This window comes from Acomys russatus, chromosome 5, assembly GCF_903995435.1.
Source record: "Acomys russatus chromosome 5, mAcoRus1.1, whole genome shotgun sequence".
NCBI lineage: Eukaryota > Metazoa > Chordata > Mammalia > Rodentia > Muridae > Acomys > Acomys russatus.
In genome coordinates, this window is record NC_067141.1 from 8533217 (window position 1) to 8551990 (window position 18774).

Sequence of the window (18774 nt, forward strand, 5' to 3'; positions counted from 1 at the left end):
CTTGGTTATAGGTCAGGCTTAGGTTTGAGGAGAACTAGACTCTCGGCGTCTACTCTCTTCTAGAAGCCTGGGCATCTGGACTCCAGCCCAGCCCCGCATCAATGAATTCCTGGAGAGGTTGAAATGGGAGATGTTGACTATGGAGGGAGGGGCAAAGCTTTGGGAATCGCCCTGTGTTTGCTGAAAGGATAAGGGAGGCTCAGGGTCGGGGTAGCTGGCTTTGGTGTAGAAAGCAGGTGGCTATATGCTGGAGAATACTCAGTGTGGGACCTAGAAAGGAAGGAAAAGCCTTTAATGACCTGTCCCCTTCTCGGCTTCTGCCTGTAGCGTAGACTGTGACCCCCAACTCTAGCAGAGGCAGGTCGATCTTCAGGAGTTTGAGGCCAGCCTGGTCTACAAAGTGAGTTCAGGACAGCCAGGGCTACACAGAGAAACCCTGTTTCAGAAACAACAACAACAACAACAACAAAAAAGGTGGTGGTGGTGGGCCTGGAGAGATGGCTCAGCGGTTAAGAGCACTGGCTGTCCTTCCAAAGGATGCTGGCTCTATTCCCAGCACCCACATGACAGCTCACAACTGCTTGTAACTCCAGTTCCAGGGGATCTGACATCCTCACACAGACACACATGCAGGCAGAACACCAATGTACATAAAATAAAATAAATATTTAAACAAAACAACAAAAAGACTTCCAATTCCACCCTTTCCTCAGGTCTGCATTTGCTGTCTTTGTGCTCGTTCTTTCTTTCTTTTTTCTTTTTGTTATATTTTTTTGGAAGTTGTTTTTGTTTTTGCTTTTTCGAGACAGAGTTTCTCTGTATAACAGCCTTGGCTGTCATGGACGTGCTTTGTAGACCGGGCAGGCTTCGAACTCACAGAGATCCTCCTGTCTCTGCCTCCTGACTGCTGGGATTAAAGGCGTGTGCCACCACACCTGGCTAGTTGAGGAGTATTTAGATGTTTTTGGTAAACTTATTTTCTCAGGCTCCATTTGCCATGCTTTGGCAGTTAGTTAGCAGGTGATGTGGACTAAATTAACAGGCGAGTGGTGGAGGCAGAGGCAGGCAGATCATTGTGAGTTCAAGGCCAGCCTGGTCTACAAAGCGAGTCCAGGACAGCAAAAGCTACAAAGAGAAACCCTGTCTCGAAAAACCAAACAAAAAACAGGTGAATGGTAGGTGAAGAGGTGGGATTTGTATGCAAGTGACCTCAACCCTGGCAATGTACATTAAACACTGGGGATAAATATTTTTTATGCCAAAGCTTCCTTGTCTAGTAGATAGTAAGACAGGGCTGAGGTATGCTGCAGGTGCTGGGGACACTAATTCCAATGGAGAGGTGACACACAACCAGCTGTCCACCTAACCTGCCCCGCCCAGAGGCAGGAATGAGGGAACAGCTGCCACGTTATAGGGGATACATTTCCTGGGAGCCCAAGGCCTGACTCACCAAGAGGGAAGAGCCCTATCCTTGGGGCTTTCCCCTTAGCTCTGAGCTGTTCAGCCCCTCAGCACCCTAAAAGATGCCACAAAGCCACGTGTCTGTATTTACATCTTTATTGTCTGTTCCTCCTCCACCCCCAAGGATTCTTAGGTTCAAAGTAGCTGGCACTGAGGTCCAATTAGCTGAAAGCTGAAGCAGTATACGTGGAAGAGGCTCTCTTCAGGCCAGGGAGCTGGCCGGTTGAGCCACATTCCAGCCCTGATGGGTGGTATGAAGAGCAGCCAGGCTCTCAGCACTGGATCAGCACTAGAGCCAGTAGGAGCAGAAGCAGGCCAGCAACTTCAGGGGAGCTCGCAGCTCCTGCCAAGTCTTGGGGGCAGAGGTCACTGCCTTCAGGAGGCCAGTAGGGGGAGCCACTGGGATGAAGGAAACGGGCTTCCCCCACTGTTTGCGATATCCAGGTTGCTTCTGGGTCGATGGCTGCAAACAGCTCCCGGCTACCTCCAACAGCCATGCCCATGAGAACCCAGGGGCCTCCCTCCGTCTGGCATAGGAGGGGAGGTGCTGAGGTCACCTGCAGAGTTGGAGCAAAGCCAAATGGGTCTGGTATCCTTCCATCTGCTTCTCTTGACTCCCTTAAGGTCCAGTCACAAAGCGCTGCATATCTCACATTAGGGATCCTGGTTCCTGGCCTGGATCCTGGTCTAGCCCAGAAATGCTCCCTATGTGGAACCCAATACCAAACAACTCCAATCCCAATCTGAATAGGGTCTAGTTACCCGGAGGAACTGCCTTTCCCCTCCCTGGCCCATGATGCCTAGGCCTCTGTACCTCATATCTGTCCTTCTGCCCCTCTGTATAGTGGACACAGAAGGTTCTGGAGGTCAGAACGCCTCGGTAGAGGCAGTGACAGAGTCGTGGGGCCAAGATGGAGACAGCAGCAGCTACTGGGACTGGAGAAGAGAGCGAGCTGTCAAGGGTCTGGCCTGAAGTCACGCCTCATCCCCATGACCCAAGGGCTCTCACCTCGGTCCTGGGGATCCTTCCAGCCCAGCACCCAGCAGCTGGCCCCTGGGGGAATACCCCCTGGGTGTAGGCAGATGGGAAGAGCTGATGGGGAGGGCTCCACCCGAGAGTTCAGCTCCAGGAGGGCCAGGGGGGGTCTAAGTCCTAAGTGCCGGGGCAGACGGATGCTGATGACAGATCGAGATACCTGGTGGCCCTGTGGGAGGGAGCTGACCCCTGCCCGGCCCAGATAGACTTCAATGTGAGGCACTGTTGTAGAGCCCAGCCTGTGGGGACAGGAACCAGCATCAGAACCGGCATCCTGTCCTATTTCTCCCATAGCTGGAGAAGTCTTTCCCAGCAGAAGCACGGGGGCAGAACAAGTCTCCAGGACCATCCAACCAACTGCTTTGTGACTCTTCTCTCTCCTGCCTCAAAAGATCTCGCCCCTCAAAAGCCAACCAAACAAATCATCCCAACAGAAACAGCATCCCCCCCCCCACACACACACCTTGCTTTCCCTGGGCTTTATGAGCCCCAAGGTGACAATGTCCTACTATGGGAAAAGTTCCTGATCTATCACCCAATTTTTCTCACCTGGCCTCCTTGCTAGGAGAGACCCACCTGAGGATACAGTGAGTGGCTGTGAGGACCCAGCCTGGGGCCACCAGAATCCCAGCACAGACTCCATCACCAGTCACATGCACCTCAGTCAGCCAGGGCCACAACACACCAGCTGCAGTGGCTTTTGGCCTTAGGCCACAGGCTAGAGAGAAAAGGTGGCCATCTCAGTCAGTCTCCCAAAGCTGCCCCCGCCCCAAGGCCCTGCCATGATTTAAGGCCTCCCGGGAACTCCTAGGGCCTCACAGACCCTGCTCACCACCATGCTCAGTTTGTGGGGGACAAGTCTGTTTCTCAGTCTCCTCCCCCTCAGGGCCCCAGTCCCAGGTTAGCTGGTCCTCCAAGTAAGCTCCCCGAGTCACGTGACTGATCCATGGGCCATGAGTCTGCAGTGGCAAAAAGGCTCGAGGACGGAGACAGGCATTTGAGAGGGTTCTGTATCCAGCCAGGAACCACGTGCCCTCCTCACGACACAGAAGGCTCCAACTAGAATCTTTCTGCTGCAAAACAGTATTATTAGCGTGAGTTGAGCTGCAGGAGTACAGCTCCCTCAGCTCCTTCTGGGACCCTGACTCTTCCTTCCGTGGATAAGTCAACCGTCCTTCGAGCCACGTTCCAACACTAATTTGTATAAAACTCCAGCCCTCACTCGACAAGCCCCAAGTTCTCCGCTCTCTCTCGTTTGTTTTTCTCGAGCCAGGGCTTCTCTGTGTAGCCCCAGCTGTTTTGGAACCCATCCTGTAGACCAAGCTGGCCTCAAACTCAGAGGTGTATGCCACCCACCGCCGGGTTTCAACCCTCTCTTAAAACTGCCAAGCTCAGGGCTGGAGAGATGGCTCAGAAGTCATGAGCACTGACTGCTCTTCCAGGGGTTTTGAGTTCAATTCTCAGCAACCACATGGTGGCTCACAACTGTCCACAACGTGATCTGATGCCCTCTTCTTGCCTGTAGGCGTGCACACAGGCAGAGCACTGTATACATAATAAATAAGTCTTTTAAAATAAAATAAAATAAAATAAATTCCCAAGCTCAGGTTGAAAGGATGACTCAGTCGGGCAAAGCACTTGCTTCACGATTATCTGGGCTTGGATGCCAACAGTCACATTTTTAAAAAGAAATAAGCTAGGTGTCGTAGCACACGCCTGGGTGGGATCTCTGAGTTCGAGGCTAGCCTGGTCTACAGAGTAAGTTCTAAGACAGCCAGGGCTACACAGAGAAACACTGTTTGGAAAAAACAAACAACAAAACAAAACAAAACCCCAGGAAATAAATGAATTTTTGCATCACAGACAGACACGAAGCCCGGGGCGCCCCGCCCCGTTCCTAGCCCCTCCCTCTTCCAGGGGGTCCTGGTCAGGACCGGATTTCCGGAGGGAGTTCCTGTCGCTCACCCAGCATAGGCCCGCCTCTTCCTCCTCCTGGTAGGCGGGGCAAAGCAAGTGCGGCGGGTCTCCCGGCGGCGGCACTGTCTCCTCCTGGCGGCCGTAGAGGCAGTGACACCACCAGCTGTTCAACAGCCGCGCCTCCAGCCGCGCGCTGGAGCGGGATGCGGGTTCTGGAAGAGTGGCGGGCGGTCGCTCGGGCCGCGTGGTTCCGGCTCTGCCCACCCCAGCCAGTCCGTGGCCCCGCGCACCCCCGCGTCCCCAGCGAGCCAGGCGACAAGGGCTCCCGGGTAGAAAATAGTGTTCGCGGTGGGGCAGGCACACGGCACTCGGGGCTGCGGTCAGGTTCACGCGCGTCCTCAGCTGCAGCAGCGCCAGGTCCGAGGCGGAGTCCCTGGAAGCGTTCTCGTGCGGCACGAGGCGCGCCACCCCCTCTTCCCCCGGACGGGAGGGCAGCAGCACCCGCCAGCTCTCGAGATCGCGGGGTGACCTGTCAGAGGTGCGGGACTGTTGGATGGGGGATGCTGGGGACGCGTGCACATGCCTCATCCACGCTGCAAACCTAGTTTCCCAGGGTTAGACGGCATCTCCGGGTTAGGATGCTTCGACCAATGGTGGAATTCCCGCCCCCTACTCTGTTAATATGGACCGAACCTCCTACCCACCTTCGCCAGACTCCCCTGCTTTGTTCTGGGTTCTATATTTCCCGCATTACAGGCTGAGATACAACTCCCACCCCAGAAGAAGGGTTGAGCCAGTCTCTCAAGCTGATGCGGGAAAGGGCAAGAGTGCTTAATACATGGATTCTCACTCACTCCGGAAAGCAGCTGGCTGGTGCCAAGACCCAGCTGTCAGACACCAGCGCTCCATAGCAGGGTCTAGAGCCTGGCACCATCACCTGGACCTCCCAGGGCCAGATTCCAGGGCGTGGAGCCTTCCCACACTCTGAGAGATGAGAGGCCCGGGTCAGGGAATCTGTTTAACCCTGCAGCCTCCACCCCAGTTCGAATCTACCCAGTCCAGCTCAGTCAGGTTCAGTGCATCTGCCCTTCACCTGGTTGGGCAAAGGTACAGTTTTCTTCTCTGGGCTCCCAGGGTCCTGACTGGGGCTTCTGGAGCTGGCTTGGAAAGGCAGGCCCAGGTTCTGAACCCATCACGTGTTCCCGTATCCATGACTCATAAGGAGCCACTGCCGTGAAGACCCCAGGGCGGTTCCTCCGTGCACAGCCAAAGCCAAAGCTGGTGATTCCCGCCTGGAACCAGCGGCCGCCATCCTCACAGACCAGGGGTCCCCCAGAGTCACCCTAATGATAGATGACTAGAGTCAGAGATTAGCTAAAGAAACCACACCCTCTAGCCAGGTGGTGGTAGCACACGCCTTTAATCCCAGCACTCGGGAGGCAGAGGCAGAGGCAGGCGGATCGCTGTGAATTCGAGGCCAGCCTGGTCTACAAAGCGAGTCCGGGACAGCCAAGGCTACACAGAGAAACCCTGTCTCGAAAAAACAAAAACAAACAAACAAACAAACAAAAAAGGAATCCACACCCTCTAGAAGCCTTCCTCGGCTATTTTCACCTATGTGTTATCTACAGCTCTAACCTGGAGAAAGCCTGGTAAAGCAGAACCAGGGAGTAGCCACAGCCAAGACCACCCAGACAAAGCGTCAATGACCTTTCCAGAGAGCCCTGTCTACCTTATTCACAGCTGAAGGAGTCTCATAAGTAGTTCACCCCAGGCTAGCCTCGAACTCACAGAGACCTGCCTCATTTGTAAGGTTTCTAAATCACCCCGCCCCTCCTCCCAATGTTTTGTTTAGAACCTAGGGCTTGAACCTAGGGTCTCACAAATGCTGAGCTCTACCCCTTTAAAAAGTCAATCAGGGGCTGGGTGGTGGTGCGCGCCTTTAATCCCAGCACTTGGGAGGCAGTGGCAGGTGGATCTCAGTGAGTTCAAGACCAGCCTGGGATACAGAGAGAGTTCCAAGACAGCCGGAGCTGTTACACAGAGAGACGCTGTCTCAAAAAAAAAAAAAAAAAAAAAGTCAATCAGGGAAGCTGGGCGATGGTGGTGGTGGTGCACGCCTTTAATCCTAGCAATTGGAGGAGGAGGCAGACAGACCCCTGAGTTCAAGGCCCGATTGGACTTCAGAATGTTCAAGTACACCCCAAACTCCCCAGAGAAACCCTGTCTTGAAAAAAGCCTAAAGAAGGGAGCTGGGTGTGGTGGCGCATGCCTTTAATCCCAGCACTTGGGGGGCAGAGGCGAGTGGAATGATGTGAGTTCGAGGCCAGTCTTTTCTACAAAGTGAGTCCAGGACAGCCAAGGCTACACAGAGAAACCCTGTCATCAAAACAAAACAAAACAAAACAACAAAAACAAAACAAAGAGAAATAAATAAAAAGAGGAAGAAGAAAGACAGAAAGAAAAAGCCTAAAGAAATGAATAGATAAGTAAAAAAAATTTTTTTAAAAGTAAGTCAAGGACTGAGGGGCCTTGCTCAGCAGGGAAACTGCTTGCCTTGCAAGCTTATGGACCCTAGTCTATCTCCATAACCGAAGTGAAAATGTGGTGACCTGAGCTTGTAAATCCACTACTATGGAGACAGAAACAGCATCCCCCTCCACACGCTGTGCTCGTCAGCCACTCTAGCCTAATGGGTGAGCTCAAGGCCAATGAGGCACCCTGTCCTCCCTTTTTCTTTATTGGTTTTTAGGGACAGGGTCTCTCTGTGTAGCCTTGGCTGCCCTGGAACTAGATTTGTAGACCAGGCTGGCCTCGAACTCACAGAGATCTGCCTGCCTCTGCCTCCCAAGTCCTGGGATCAAAGGAATGTGCCACCATGCCATCGAGAGACTGTGTCTTAAAGGAGGTAGACTGTATTATGCCTGAGGATGGCACCTGCCTGCACACCTGCACACATATGCACAACCCTCCCCCTTCCACACGCATACACTCAGGAGCAAAAAGAAAAAGAAAATAAAGTAAAGCCAAGGTGTAATCCCAACACTTGGGCGATGAAAGAAAGGATCAGGATTCAATGGTTATTTTTAGGCTAGCTTGAGCTGCATGAAGCTGTCTCCAAACAAATAAACAAGAAGTGGACCCGTGAGGTGGCTCATCGGTTAAGGGCACTGGTTGCCAAACCTGACCACCTGGATTGGATTTCTAGGACTCAAGTTATGGACAGTGAGAACTAATTCCCACAAGCTGTCATTTGATGTGTGCACATGTGCTTTGACATTTTGACTGTAACACATGTGTGTGTGTGCACGCGTGCACACACGTACACACACACATGTGCACACACACATGCACACACACACACTAAATAAATAAACGTAAACGTAAAATAAATTAGAGATGCTAGCTGAGGGAGACGCTGCTAGAGCTAGGCAAATACAATAGCGACAAGAGCATGTATGGTGCCTATATCTGTAGTCCCCCCCTATGGCAAAGGCTGTGGTTGGAGGATGACTTAAATCCAGGAGTCGAAGATTCTGTCTTTGAATGAATGAAAAAATGAACAAATAAATAAATGCATTAAACAGGGGGGAGTGTGAAACAAGATGAGGAAGAGCTAAAATTAGCAGATGCAGAGACCATGGGCATGGGGCGTTGTCCTTCGTGTCTCTGTAACCCAGCTCGGGACTCTTGGCAACCCTGAGGAGCATCACAAAGAAGTCTTGGGGCTGGAGAGATAGTTAAGAACACTGGCCACTCTTCCCAGAGGACCCAGGTTCAACTCCCACCCACACGGTGGCTCGCAACCATCTGTAAGGACAGTTCTAGGGGGTCTGATGCTCTCTTCTGATCTCCTCAGGCACCAGCCATGCACATGTGCACAAACATACATACAGGCAAAATACTGTTACATGTGAAATAATTTTTAAAAATGTTTTAAGGGGCCTGGAGAGATGGCTCAGTGGTTAAGAGTAACTCATGGTCTGCTCTTCCAGAGGACCCAGGTTCAACTCTCAGCACCCACACGGCAGCTCACAACTGTCTGTAACTTCAATTCCAGGGGATTTGATACCCTCACACAAACATACATGCAGGCAAAAGACTAAAGCACATTAAATAAACACATAAATAAAATGTTAAAAAAAAAAAAAGAAGGCTTAACATTTTGTAGATGACAGACCAATGCAACTATATATTTAAACCTTGATTTTAGGGTTTTATGTATGAGTGTTTGTCCAGCACACGTGCATCTGCTGCCTGTGGAGGTGAGAGCAGGTGCTGGCTCTCCGGGAAATGGAGGCTGTACAGGTGCTGGGAATTGAACCCCGGTCCTCTGCAAGAGCAGCAAGGGCTCGCTCTTAACCAGAGGGAACTAACTCTTCAGTTCTGATTAAGTTAAAATCTGGTTTTAGTTTTCCCCGCCCCCTAGCTCCCCTGGGGGGGGGGTGCCTTAGTTGAGACAAGATACCCAGAAGCTTCAAATTCACCGTGTATCGAAGCTGGCCTTGACATCTGACCCTTTGGCTTCTGACACCTCATGAATTTCTGGGATTTTAGGCATGTCGCACGAGTCCTAGCCTGTGTGGTGCTGGGGACTGAATTCAGGGCAAGCGAGGCACTCTAACAACTGAACTATGTCCCCACTGTTTCTTTCTCTCTTTCAACTTTTTTTTTTTTTTCCGAGACAGGGTTTCTCTGTGTAGCCTTGGCTATCCTGGACTCACTTTGTAGACCAGGCTGGCCTCGAACTCACAGCGATCCGCCTGCCTCTGCCTCCCGAGTGCTGGGATTAAAGGCATGCGCCACCACGCCCAACTCAAGTTTTTTTTTAATATGCACATGTGTGTGGATGCATGCGTGCGTGCATCTATCTGTCTTTCTGTCTGTCTGTCTCGGAGGTCAGGGACAACGATATGGACTCAGTTCTCCCTCTTTCATCCTTTTTATGGGCTCCAGGGATTGAATTTAAGCCACCTGTGTGGTAAACACTTATCTGTGCCATCTCACTGGCTCCTTTTTTCCTGAAAATGTATTTGCTTATTTTATCATTATTATGTGTGCTGGGAGGAGCCGTGTATGCTACAGCATACACATAGAAATCAGAGAACAACTGTAGGGTTGGTTCTCCCCTCCCACCCCAGTTCCAGCGATGGGACTTAGGCTGCCAGGCCTGTGAGGTCGGCCCTTCCTGCAGTCCTGTCTGCCTTCCACCCTGCGCTGAGCCCCCATTCCCCAACAAGGTCTTGCCATACAGTTCGGCCTGGCTTGAACTTATGATCTCAGGCCTCAGTCTTCCAAGTGCTAGGATTACAGGCCTGGGGCGCCATTCACAGTAGGCAGAGAATAGAATCAGCCTAGATGCCCCTCGACTGATTAATGACTAACGAAAATATTGTAACTACACACAGTAGAATTTTACTTATCTGTTAAAAAAAAAAAAGAAGAAGAAAGAAAGGAAAAGAAAAAGAAAATTTCAGGAAATGGGTAGTACTGGAAAATACCACACCAAGTGAGGTGATGCAAGCCCAGAAAAGATGAATGTCACATTTTCTCTCATCTCTAGATCTGAGCTACACATGTCTGGCTTTTTATGTTTAATTTTGAGTGGCTGTAGAAGTCTGGAAGCTAGAAAGGGTTCATGAGAGGAAAAGGACTGAAGCCTTAAAGGGTGAGGGCTGGTAGGATGCGCGTAATATAAAAGTGGGGGATACTAGGGATTAAAGGTTTAAGTTGGGATAGGGATGCAGAGGGAGGGGACAAGAAAAGGCAGAGAGTGGGGTGAGTTAACCAAAACTAAAGGTGTGCAGAAACTTCTTATGGAAACCCAGTACTTTGGGTAAAAATATAATTAACAGCTTGTTCTACAAATAGTGTTCTAGGCCAGCCAGGAATGTATAGTAAGATCCTGTCAAAAATTTTAAAAATATGGGGCTGGAGAGATGGCTCAGTGGTTAAGAGCGCCGCCTGCTCTTCCAGAGGTCCTGAGTTCAATTCCCAGCAACCACATGGTAGCTCATAGCCATCTATAATGTGATCTGATACTCTCTTCTGCAGATGAAGCATTCATATGCAACAAATAAAATAAATAAATGTAAAAAGTTAAAAATATATACATATATAATTTTCTTGTTTGTTTGTTTTAATTTTTTTGAGACAGGGTTTCTCTGTGCAGCCGTGGCTGTCCTGGAACTTACTCTGTAGACCGGGCTGGCCTGGAACTCACCGAGATCTGCCTTCCTCTGTCTCCTGAGTGCTGCAATTAAAGGCGAGTTGCCACCACCACCCAGCTATACAAATATACGTTTAAAAAGAATCTTCCAAAGGTCCTGAATTCAATTCCTAGGAACCACATGGTGGCTCACAACCATCTCTAATGAGATCTGGTGCCCTCTTCTGGCCCGCAGGCACACATGCAGGCAGAGCACTATATACATAATAAATAAATCTTAAAAGAAAAATAAAAGTTTGAACACAGGTACCCTGCATTTGTGGACATTGCTTCCCAAAGAAGCCATAGGCTATGAAATGAAAATCTCATGTGACAGGTGTGGGATATTTCCCTGGGAGTTGTTCATCAGGGAAGCCTCAGAGGTTTTAGGAAAAACCACACAGACTACTGTCATTGCTCTTGGCTGCCCACATAGACGGTAAGACTCTAATTGCAGAAGACACAGCATGCTTTGGTGGCAATACACAGAGACATCAACCTGAAACTGACCAGAAAACGTCTTCCTTGCCTGGCTAGCTTTCAGAATGCTGGTAAGTGCGATGGACGCTGGTGGGGAGTTCAAGTCATCAGCAGTATTACCCAGCAGGAAACCCTGCACGCTACAACACCGCTGGACAAACATGATGTGCTTATTGATGAAATAGTGGCCATGGGGGTAACCGCCTGCTTCTTGATTGGATTTGGGACCCGCTCCACAGGAAGGAGCAACATAAGCCATGGAGTCATGGGCCCCAGTGGCTAATCTACTCTATTACCACTATTTTGCTAGATGGACATGTTGTTAAACTGTCTTCTAAATATTTACATTCACACCCATAGATCAGTGCAGCTTTCAACCTTGACGAGGAAGTGTCTCTCTCCGAGGTGGGCATCCGCTAAATGCAGACACATAACTGGTCAGAGGGCTGAGTACAAGTTACTGTTGCATGGTTACCGCTGGGGGGGTGGGGGTGGAGACAATGGTATCGGAACCAGCTGGCTGTTCCCCAAGCAACGGGGCAGAACAGGTGGGAGGAGCCTAAGAGCTGTCTTCCGGTCACGAGATGGCCATTGCACGCACGAACTCACTGCAGCTTACCTGCACGTGACCAGACTAATGAAATCAGCCACCACCCCAGCAGACAGCACTGACTGCACTCGAGGGAGTTGCAAAAATAAAATGAGGAGATGATATGGGGGTGGGAGGGGTGTTGGGGGGTATCTGCCAGGAGAAGGAGGGGGAAGTTCAGGGTGGAAATGATCAATGTTCATTGTCTACATGTATGAAATTGTCCAATAGTACATAAGAGATATTCCGGGTGAGGGAAATCAAGTGAGCAGAGCTGGAGAGATGGCTGCTCAGTGGTTGTAAGAGCATTTGCTGCTCTTGGTGAGAATCCAGGTTTGAGTCCCAACAGTCAGGGTTTGGTGCATCTGCACATGTTCTAGATCTGGTGCCCTCTTCTGGCCGCTTCAGACACTGCACACATGTAGTATACATGCATGTATCAGGCAAAAAACTCATACACATAAAAATAAGTAGATCTAATTTGAGAGAGAGAGAGAGAGAGAGAGAGAGAGAGAGAGAGAGAGAGAGAGATACTATGAGTTCTGGAACCATCTACCTTGGATCCACACCACTATTTTCATTTCTCAAAAACCAAAAGTACTCTGTGTGGTGGTGGCACAAGCCTTTAATCCCAGCACTTGGGAGGCAGAGGCTGGCTGATCGCTCTGAGTCTAGGACAGCCAGGGCTACACAGAGAAACCCTGTCTCAAAAAACAGAACAAAAACAACAACAAACCCAAACCCAAACCAAACCAAAAAGAAAAAGAAACAACAACAGTTATCACGACACTTTGACATTGGTAACTCTATTCTTGCCATCTTCCAGAGGCGAGGTGTGAGCACTTGCAAAGCTAAACATGTAAGAGCTGGTGGTGCTGGACTGTAAAAGGGGCGGAGGAAGCGAGTGAACTAAGTAAAGTCCTGATATTGACTTGGACGAGGACTCTAAGGCCTCGGACCCATGAGAGATTGTCAAAGCTGTGTCCTTATAAGGGCCACGCTCAAGATGGGTGGCAAAGCTCAACTCAGGAATCCAAAACAATTGATTCGTGTGTGCAAAGACTAACAACTGCAGTTTCCTCTGGGCCGTTTATAGCCTGAGACTAGCGGTCTACCAAGACCTCCTACTGAGACACGCTAACCCTTGCCACTGTGCTGTGCCAAATAACCACCCCAAGGTTCCCAGCTATGGGACAATCTAAGGCCAGCTCTGCAGTGTGTCTGTCTGTCCTTTCTTCATCCTCACTATCCCTAAGCCGAGGTCCACAATTCCTGCCGCATGGTATGTAGGAGCAGACATAGCAGTAACTGACACTCTGGTACTTTATTGCCTTGGGTTTTTTTTTTTTTTTTTTTGAGACAGGTTTTCTCTGTGTAGCCCTGGCTGTCCTGGACTTGCTTTGTAAACCAGTCTGGCCTCAAACTCACAGAGATCCACCTGCCTCTGTCTCCCGAGTGCTGGGATTAAGTGCGTGTGCCACCACGCCCGGCTTTGGTACTTTATTGCATCATGCTCCTGAGTAGTCGGCACATGTTCTGCTGAGTCTTAGCTTTCATTCCTCTGTAATCTTTCTGTCAGGCCTACTCATTGATAATCCTTTTGTTTTGCTTGGGGGCGGGGCTCGTGTAGCCTGGGCTGACCACTATGTAGCTCAGGCAGCCTCCGCTTCCCAAGTGCTGAGATTACAGACCTATGCCCTGCTATACCAGACTCCACGGACTGTCTGTAGAGGTTTTGTTTGTTTTGGTGCTAGGGCCTCCTCTATGTGGCCCCCCCCCACACAATGTTGAACCCAGAGCCTCCTACGTGCTAGGTACATACTGTACCCATGAGCCATACTCCCCAGACCGGATTCCATTGAAGATGAAGCTCAAGTATTCGTCTACTCCTTAGCTGCTTCCTGTGGGTTAGGAGACCTCTCCTTACCTGGCAGGTGTCCCTTCGCCCCTCTGGATAGCCAGCACACAGCATCCCTGGCAACAGCTGGAAAGTCAGGTTGAAAGGGCCGGGCCGGCTGTAGAGACACTGACAGGCAGCCTCTCCCAGCAACCTTAGCTCCACTTCCTGTAGCACCCAGGGGAGAGGCAGAGGGTCTGAGGGCAGAACCAGAGAACGGGTACTGTGAGACAGATGTGAAGCACTCATCTCCTCAGGCCTCAGCTCTCCTGGATATTTCTGTCAACACTCCCCTACTGGGTCTGGAGATGTAGCTCGCTTGGTAGGGCTGCTTGTTAACACGCACAAAGGCCTTTGTGCGGTCACCAGGACTCAATCTCAGAGCCTGGTAAGTGGAAGTGGAGAAACAGAAACTTGGGGCCATTTAGCTACATAGCAAGTTCAATGCCAGCTTGGGCTATGTGAAACCATGCCCCTGGGCGGGGGGGGGGGGGGGTGGGGGGGGGGAGAAGATGGCACTGTCAGGTGTGGTGGTGTATGCCTGTAATCCCAGTAGCCGGGGGAGGGGTGAGAAGCAGAGGCCAGCAGATCTCTGTGGGTTCAAGGCCATCCTGGTCTACAAAGCAAGTCCAGGGCAACCAAGGGTACACAGAGAAACCCTGTCTGGGGAAAAAAAATAGATGTCACTGTCATCACATCATCTAGTGCTCTTATTGTCTCTCTAAGTCTTCTTGGGTTTGGTCCCTGTGGGCAGCAGTGAGTTGTCATAGATGATGTACAGGTTGTACACTTTACAAGGTCCCCAGGCAACACTGTATATATGCAGATGATAAAAATCACAGCTCTCAACCCTGGTGTGGCCTTGTAATTGTTCAGAAAAAGAGTAGCCGTCTCACAAGGATACCGTGTGTATTGGATATGTTCTTGTATCCATTTGCTAAATACAGAAACTGAACTTTAGGATAAGAATCTGGGTATTGAGGCTGGAGAGATGGCTCAGTGGTTAAAAGCACTGTCTGCTCTTTCAAAGGTCCCGAGTTCAATTCCCAGCAACCACACGGTGGCTCTCGACCATCTGTAATGAAATCCAGTGCCTTCCTGTGTCAGACAGGCACACATGCAGGGAGAATGCTGAACAAATAATAAATAAATCTTAAAAAAAAATCTGGGTATTAGCCAAGAGTGGTGGCACATGCCTTTAACCCCAGCACTTGGGAGGTAGAGGCAGAAGATTCTCTGAGTTCCCTACAGAGGGAATTCCAGGACACCCAGGGCTACATAGAGAAAACCTTTTCTCAAAAGACAAACAAGCAAAAAACCAAAATACAACAACAACAACAACAACACCAGGAATCTGGGTGACATCCCTGTCCCCCTTTTAGAAGATTATTTTAGGTATATGAATGTTTCCCCTGATTGTGTACATGTCACAGGCGTGTCTGGTGCTGACAAAGGTCAGAGAAGGGCACAGGATATGCTGGGACTAAGAGTTGTTTGGTTGTGAACTGCCATGTGGGTGCTGAGAAGCGAACCTGGGACCTCTGCCAAAGCAACAGTTGCTTTTTAACTGGGGAACCATCTCTCCAGCCTCCCTCCCTCTCTTTTGAACTCACCTTCCCCCAATTACTTGTCACTTCCAGGGCAGGTAGCATAAGCTCAGGTCTCACCCTCCTGACTGCTTATAATGTCCACTGGTGTAGCTCTAGACAGTGCCTGCTTAACACAGTGCCTGGTGCATAGATGCACCTTCCGCAAAAGAATTCGTGAATGGGTGCTCTGAGTAGGGAGAAGTAGAAGTAAGCAAGGGGGGGGGGGGGGGGGGGGGGGGGGGGGGGGGGTAGGGTGAGTATGGGGGAAAACAGGCTGAGGAGGGAGGAATATGGAAGAACAAGCCATGTTAAGCGGCAGCACTTTAACACCGACCACAGCAGCTAGCCATAGTCCCTTAAATTCGACTGTGCTAGCCACTGGTGACAGGCTTTACTCGGGTTTTCTCCTCAGAGCCACCCTACACCCCCTGGAGCTGTTTTCGTCCTTCCACAGGAGGAAATGTGCTGGGGAAATGCTTTGTCTGAAAGAGCTGGGACAGAACCCAAGTCTGACCTAAATCTAGAAGAGAAAAGAAAAGAAAAGAACAAAAGCAAAAACTAGGAGAAAAGGTGCGGCCAGGAGTGGGGCAACCTCTGGGGCAGAGGAGAGGACATAGAAGGCTGTATGGAATTTTCCGTGCATCAAAACCAAATCTTCCAAATTCCGTCTGGGTCTCCCCCTTTAGGCCCACCCACCGGAGGACTCAGCCTTTAGGGCGCCCGGAGCTCACGTGGGGTGGGGTGGGGGGGTGGGAGGTAGCGCCCCACTCACCAGCCTCCTGGACGTCGCCCCAACCAGTGGCCCAGCAGGAGGTGCCATGAGCGAAGAGGTGCGAGGCGCGAGGCAGGCAGATGGGCTGCACCGAGGGGCCCAGCCTAGCAGGTGAGGCCAGGCGCAAAAGAGCCAAGTCGGAGCCCAGTTCCACTCTGCTGTAGTTGACAGGCACCAAGATGGCGGCCACTGTGCGCACATGCGCGTCTTCCAGGGGCCCATCTTGGGAGTGCACGCCCAGCAAGACTGACCATTCGTCGGCGGGCTCCAAGGTCCCATTCCTGCTCCGGTGCCAGGAAGAGAAGGGGACTAGGTTGGCCCCCACGGAGTCAGCTGATCACCTTGGGGCTGAGGACTCAGAGCCGAGGGGGAGGCAGGGTCACTAGGAACCCAGGGAGTGAGCAGTTGGGTCCAGATTTGGGGCTGAGACGGTGAAGGTTGAAAGGGTCAGATAGGACTTGGAGACGTCAGTGAGGGCGTTGGAATCGTAATTCATATTCCAGGACAACTCGTGATTGCCCAGGACAGTATGACAGTGACAGGTAGCTGGGGTAAGCCGGCAAGGTCTAGCTGCAAGGCAGGGTTAGCCTTTGAAGGAGAGCCTGGACAAAGACTGTACTCACGTCACGAAACAGTGAGCAGCAGAGAGGACCCAGGAAGGGGCGATGAGGGAGCCCCCGCAGATGTGGCCCCCACCGTGATGCAGGCTCACCTGCCATGGCCAAGTGCCAGGATGCGCGTCGGAGCCCCCCACGATGCGGGAAGAGGGCTCAGGACGGCCGCAGTCCTCAATGGAGACCCCTAGAAGTCAAAGCCCTCTTAGGGGGGGGTCCCTTCCATGCGCACTGGCCTCAGACACCAGAGACCCTAGTAAGTCGGAAAAAAAGCTCCATCCACTACTTCGCCTGCCGTTCTGAACATGAGCTGAGTGCCCGGAAACTTCCATTTCACTCATGACCTGCCAGCCTGAAACTTCTTTAAGACTCCAGCGCTCGGAAAGCAGAGGCAGGCGCATCTCTGAGACTGCAAGGCTGGCCTGGGCTACAGAATGAGTTTCAGGACAGCCAGGATTATAGAGAGAGAGACCCTGTCTCAACAACAACAGAAACAGCGACCAAAAAAAAAAAAAAAAAAAAAAAAAAAAAAAAGACAAAAAACAAAACAAACAACAACAACAAAACAAAACCAACCAAGATCCAAGGCAACTCAAGCCTCTCACCTAGGTCTTCAAATTCTCCTTGGGTAGGATTGACAGCTGGAAGACAGAAGGCAGAGAGAGGACGCTCCTTACTTCCACCCCCCACCCCCACATCGCTCTGACCTCACTTTTGCTTCCCCAATTCCCTGTCGCTTCAGCCCCTTGACCTGCCTGCACCAAGGCTACTGCACCTAATTTCCCCCTGTCTATCAGTCTTACCTGAGTCCTGGAAGGTTCCTGGGATGGGGCTGAAGGCTAGGAAGACAAGAGGGGAGGCAGGAAAGGCTGGAGAGGTGGTGCACTTAGGTGCACCGGCGCCGGCACTCCCGCCATCTCCGTGTTACAGTGTTCCACCTCCCCAGGCCTCCCAGGCCTCCTCCCCAGCTATCCTTTCCACACAATCCCTCAGGCCCTTCCCTCCTTCAGCCACCCTCCCTTTCTCCCTCTTTGACCCTCTCCTCTCTTTCCGCTGCTACCTCAGGGCCACAAAGGATGCAGGATGTATCTCCAGCTTCCCAGCTGTCTAGGCGTTGGTACCCAGGCTTTCTGCAGCCCTATCCACGAGCTTACCCATGATTACAACTGGGAGGAGCAGGTGTTGGAGCATGGTCCACTAGAGTCAACTGGAGGCACAGACAGGTGAAGGGCTGCTTCTCGCCACCACTCTGTCCCTGACTGTGTAGCCGGTTCCTCCTGATGGTCCCAGGAGTAGCCCCACCCTCCCTGGCTAGAGCCCATCTGTGGGAATCTGAGAGGATCTGGGGCTGAAAGGGGCAAAGGCTCCACCCAGAACTGAGGTGCATCTCATGTGTCTGGAGGCTCAGAATGGAAGTTGGGAAGATGTCCCAGCCCCAGAACACCTGCTGGATATGGGCGAGATGAGCAGAGAGAGCCTTGTGTGTTAAACCAGATAAGATGGACCTTGGTGGGGGCAGAGTGCTGGAGGCATCATGCTCTGGGTCCTTGGAAGAGCAGTCACCCTCGGTGTGACTCACCTGAGACCTCACCTTTGATTAGGGTGTGGCTTCCCCAGTGGCTTGGTCTTTTCTTCTCACACAGCTCTGGTTACTGGAGCGACTGGCCGGGGCTGGGATAGGAACTCTAGGGAATTCAATTCCATCCTTAACAAAGGAATCACAGATTCTGACTTGTGGAGCAAGGCCTAGAGGTACTGGAGAGGACTGAGCGGCCTGGCAAAGCTGAAAACATCCTGCTGCCCTCCATACTAGGGTGGTGGACTCTCAGTACTGTCTCTTGCTCTTTATGTGACTTAGAAAAACCATCCAGGCTGGGTGTGGTGGCACACACCGTAATCCCAGCACTCAGGAGGCAGAGGCAGGTGGATCTCTGTGAGTTTGAGGCCAGCTTGGTCTACAGAGTGAGTCCAGGACAGCCAGAGAAACCCTGTCTTGAAAAACCAAACCAACCAAACAAACAAAACCCACTGAGCCTCTTAGTACACTGTTTATCATTAGGACCTTTCGAAGAACAGACAGTGCTCTTAACCTTTGAGCTATCTCTCTAGCACTGTCTGCTCTTCCAAAGGTCCTGAGTTCAACCATCTACAGTGAGATCTGGTGCCCTCTTCTGGCATGCAGACATACATACAGGCAAAACCCTGTATACT

At 51.2% G+C, this 18774-nt stretch overlaps 1 protein-coding gene across 1 annotated transcript; it reads right to left on the reverse strand.

The window, feature by feature from the left end:
* Nucleotides 1–1733: 1733 nt before the first annotated feature.
* Prss36 (serine protease 36) lies at nt 1734–17754 on the reverse strand. Its single transcript, XM_051147188.1, has 15 exons — nt 17718–17754; nt 17367–17402; nt 17169–17204; nt 16573–16750; nt 15950–16230; nt 13619–13785; nt 5508–5757; nt 5269–5398; nt 4705–4943; nt 4463–4626; nt 3330–3567; nt 3074–3215; nt 2471–2736; nt 2276–2397; nt 1734–2018 (listed from the first exon to the last, which is right to left on the reverse strand). The coding sequence occupies exons 1-15, from the start codon at nt 17752–17754 to the stop codon at nt 1734–1736; spliced, it is 2571 nt and encodes an 856-aa protein (XP_051003145.1).
* Nucleotides 17755–18774: the final 1020 nt, after the last annotated feature.

Coding starts and splice junctions, on each gene's coding strand:
- Prss36 (XM_051147188.1), bottom strand. CDS start 17,754: ATGCTCCAACACCTGCTCCTCCCAGTTGTAATCATGG. Junction 17,403..17,717: donor CCTCCCAGTTGTAATCATGG/GTAAGCTCGTGG, acceptor TTGTCTTCCTAG/CCTTCAGCCCCATCCCAGGA. Junction 16,231..16,572: donor GCTGCTCACTGTTTCGTGAC/GTGAGTACAGTC, acceptor GCACCGGAGCAG/GAATGGGACCTTGGAGCCCG.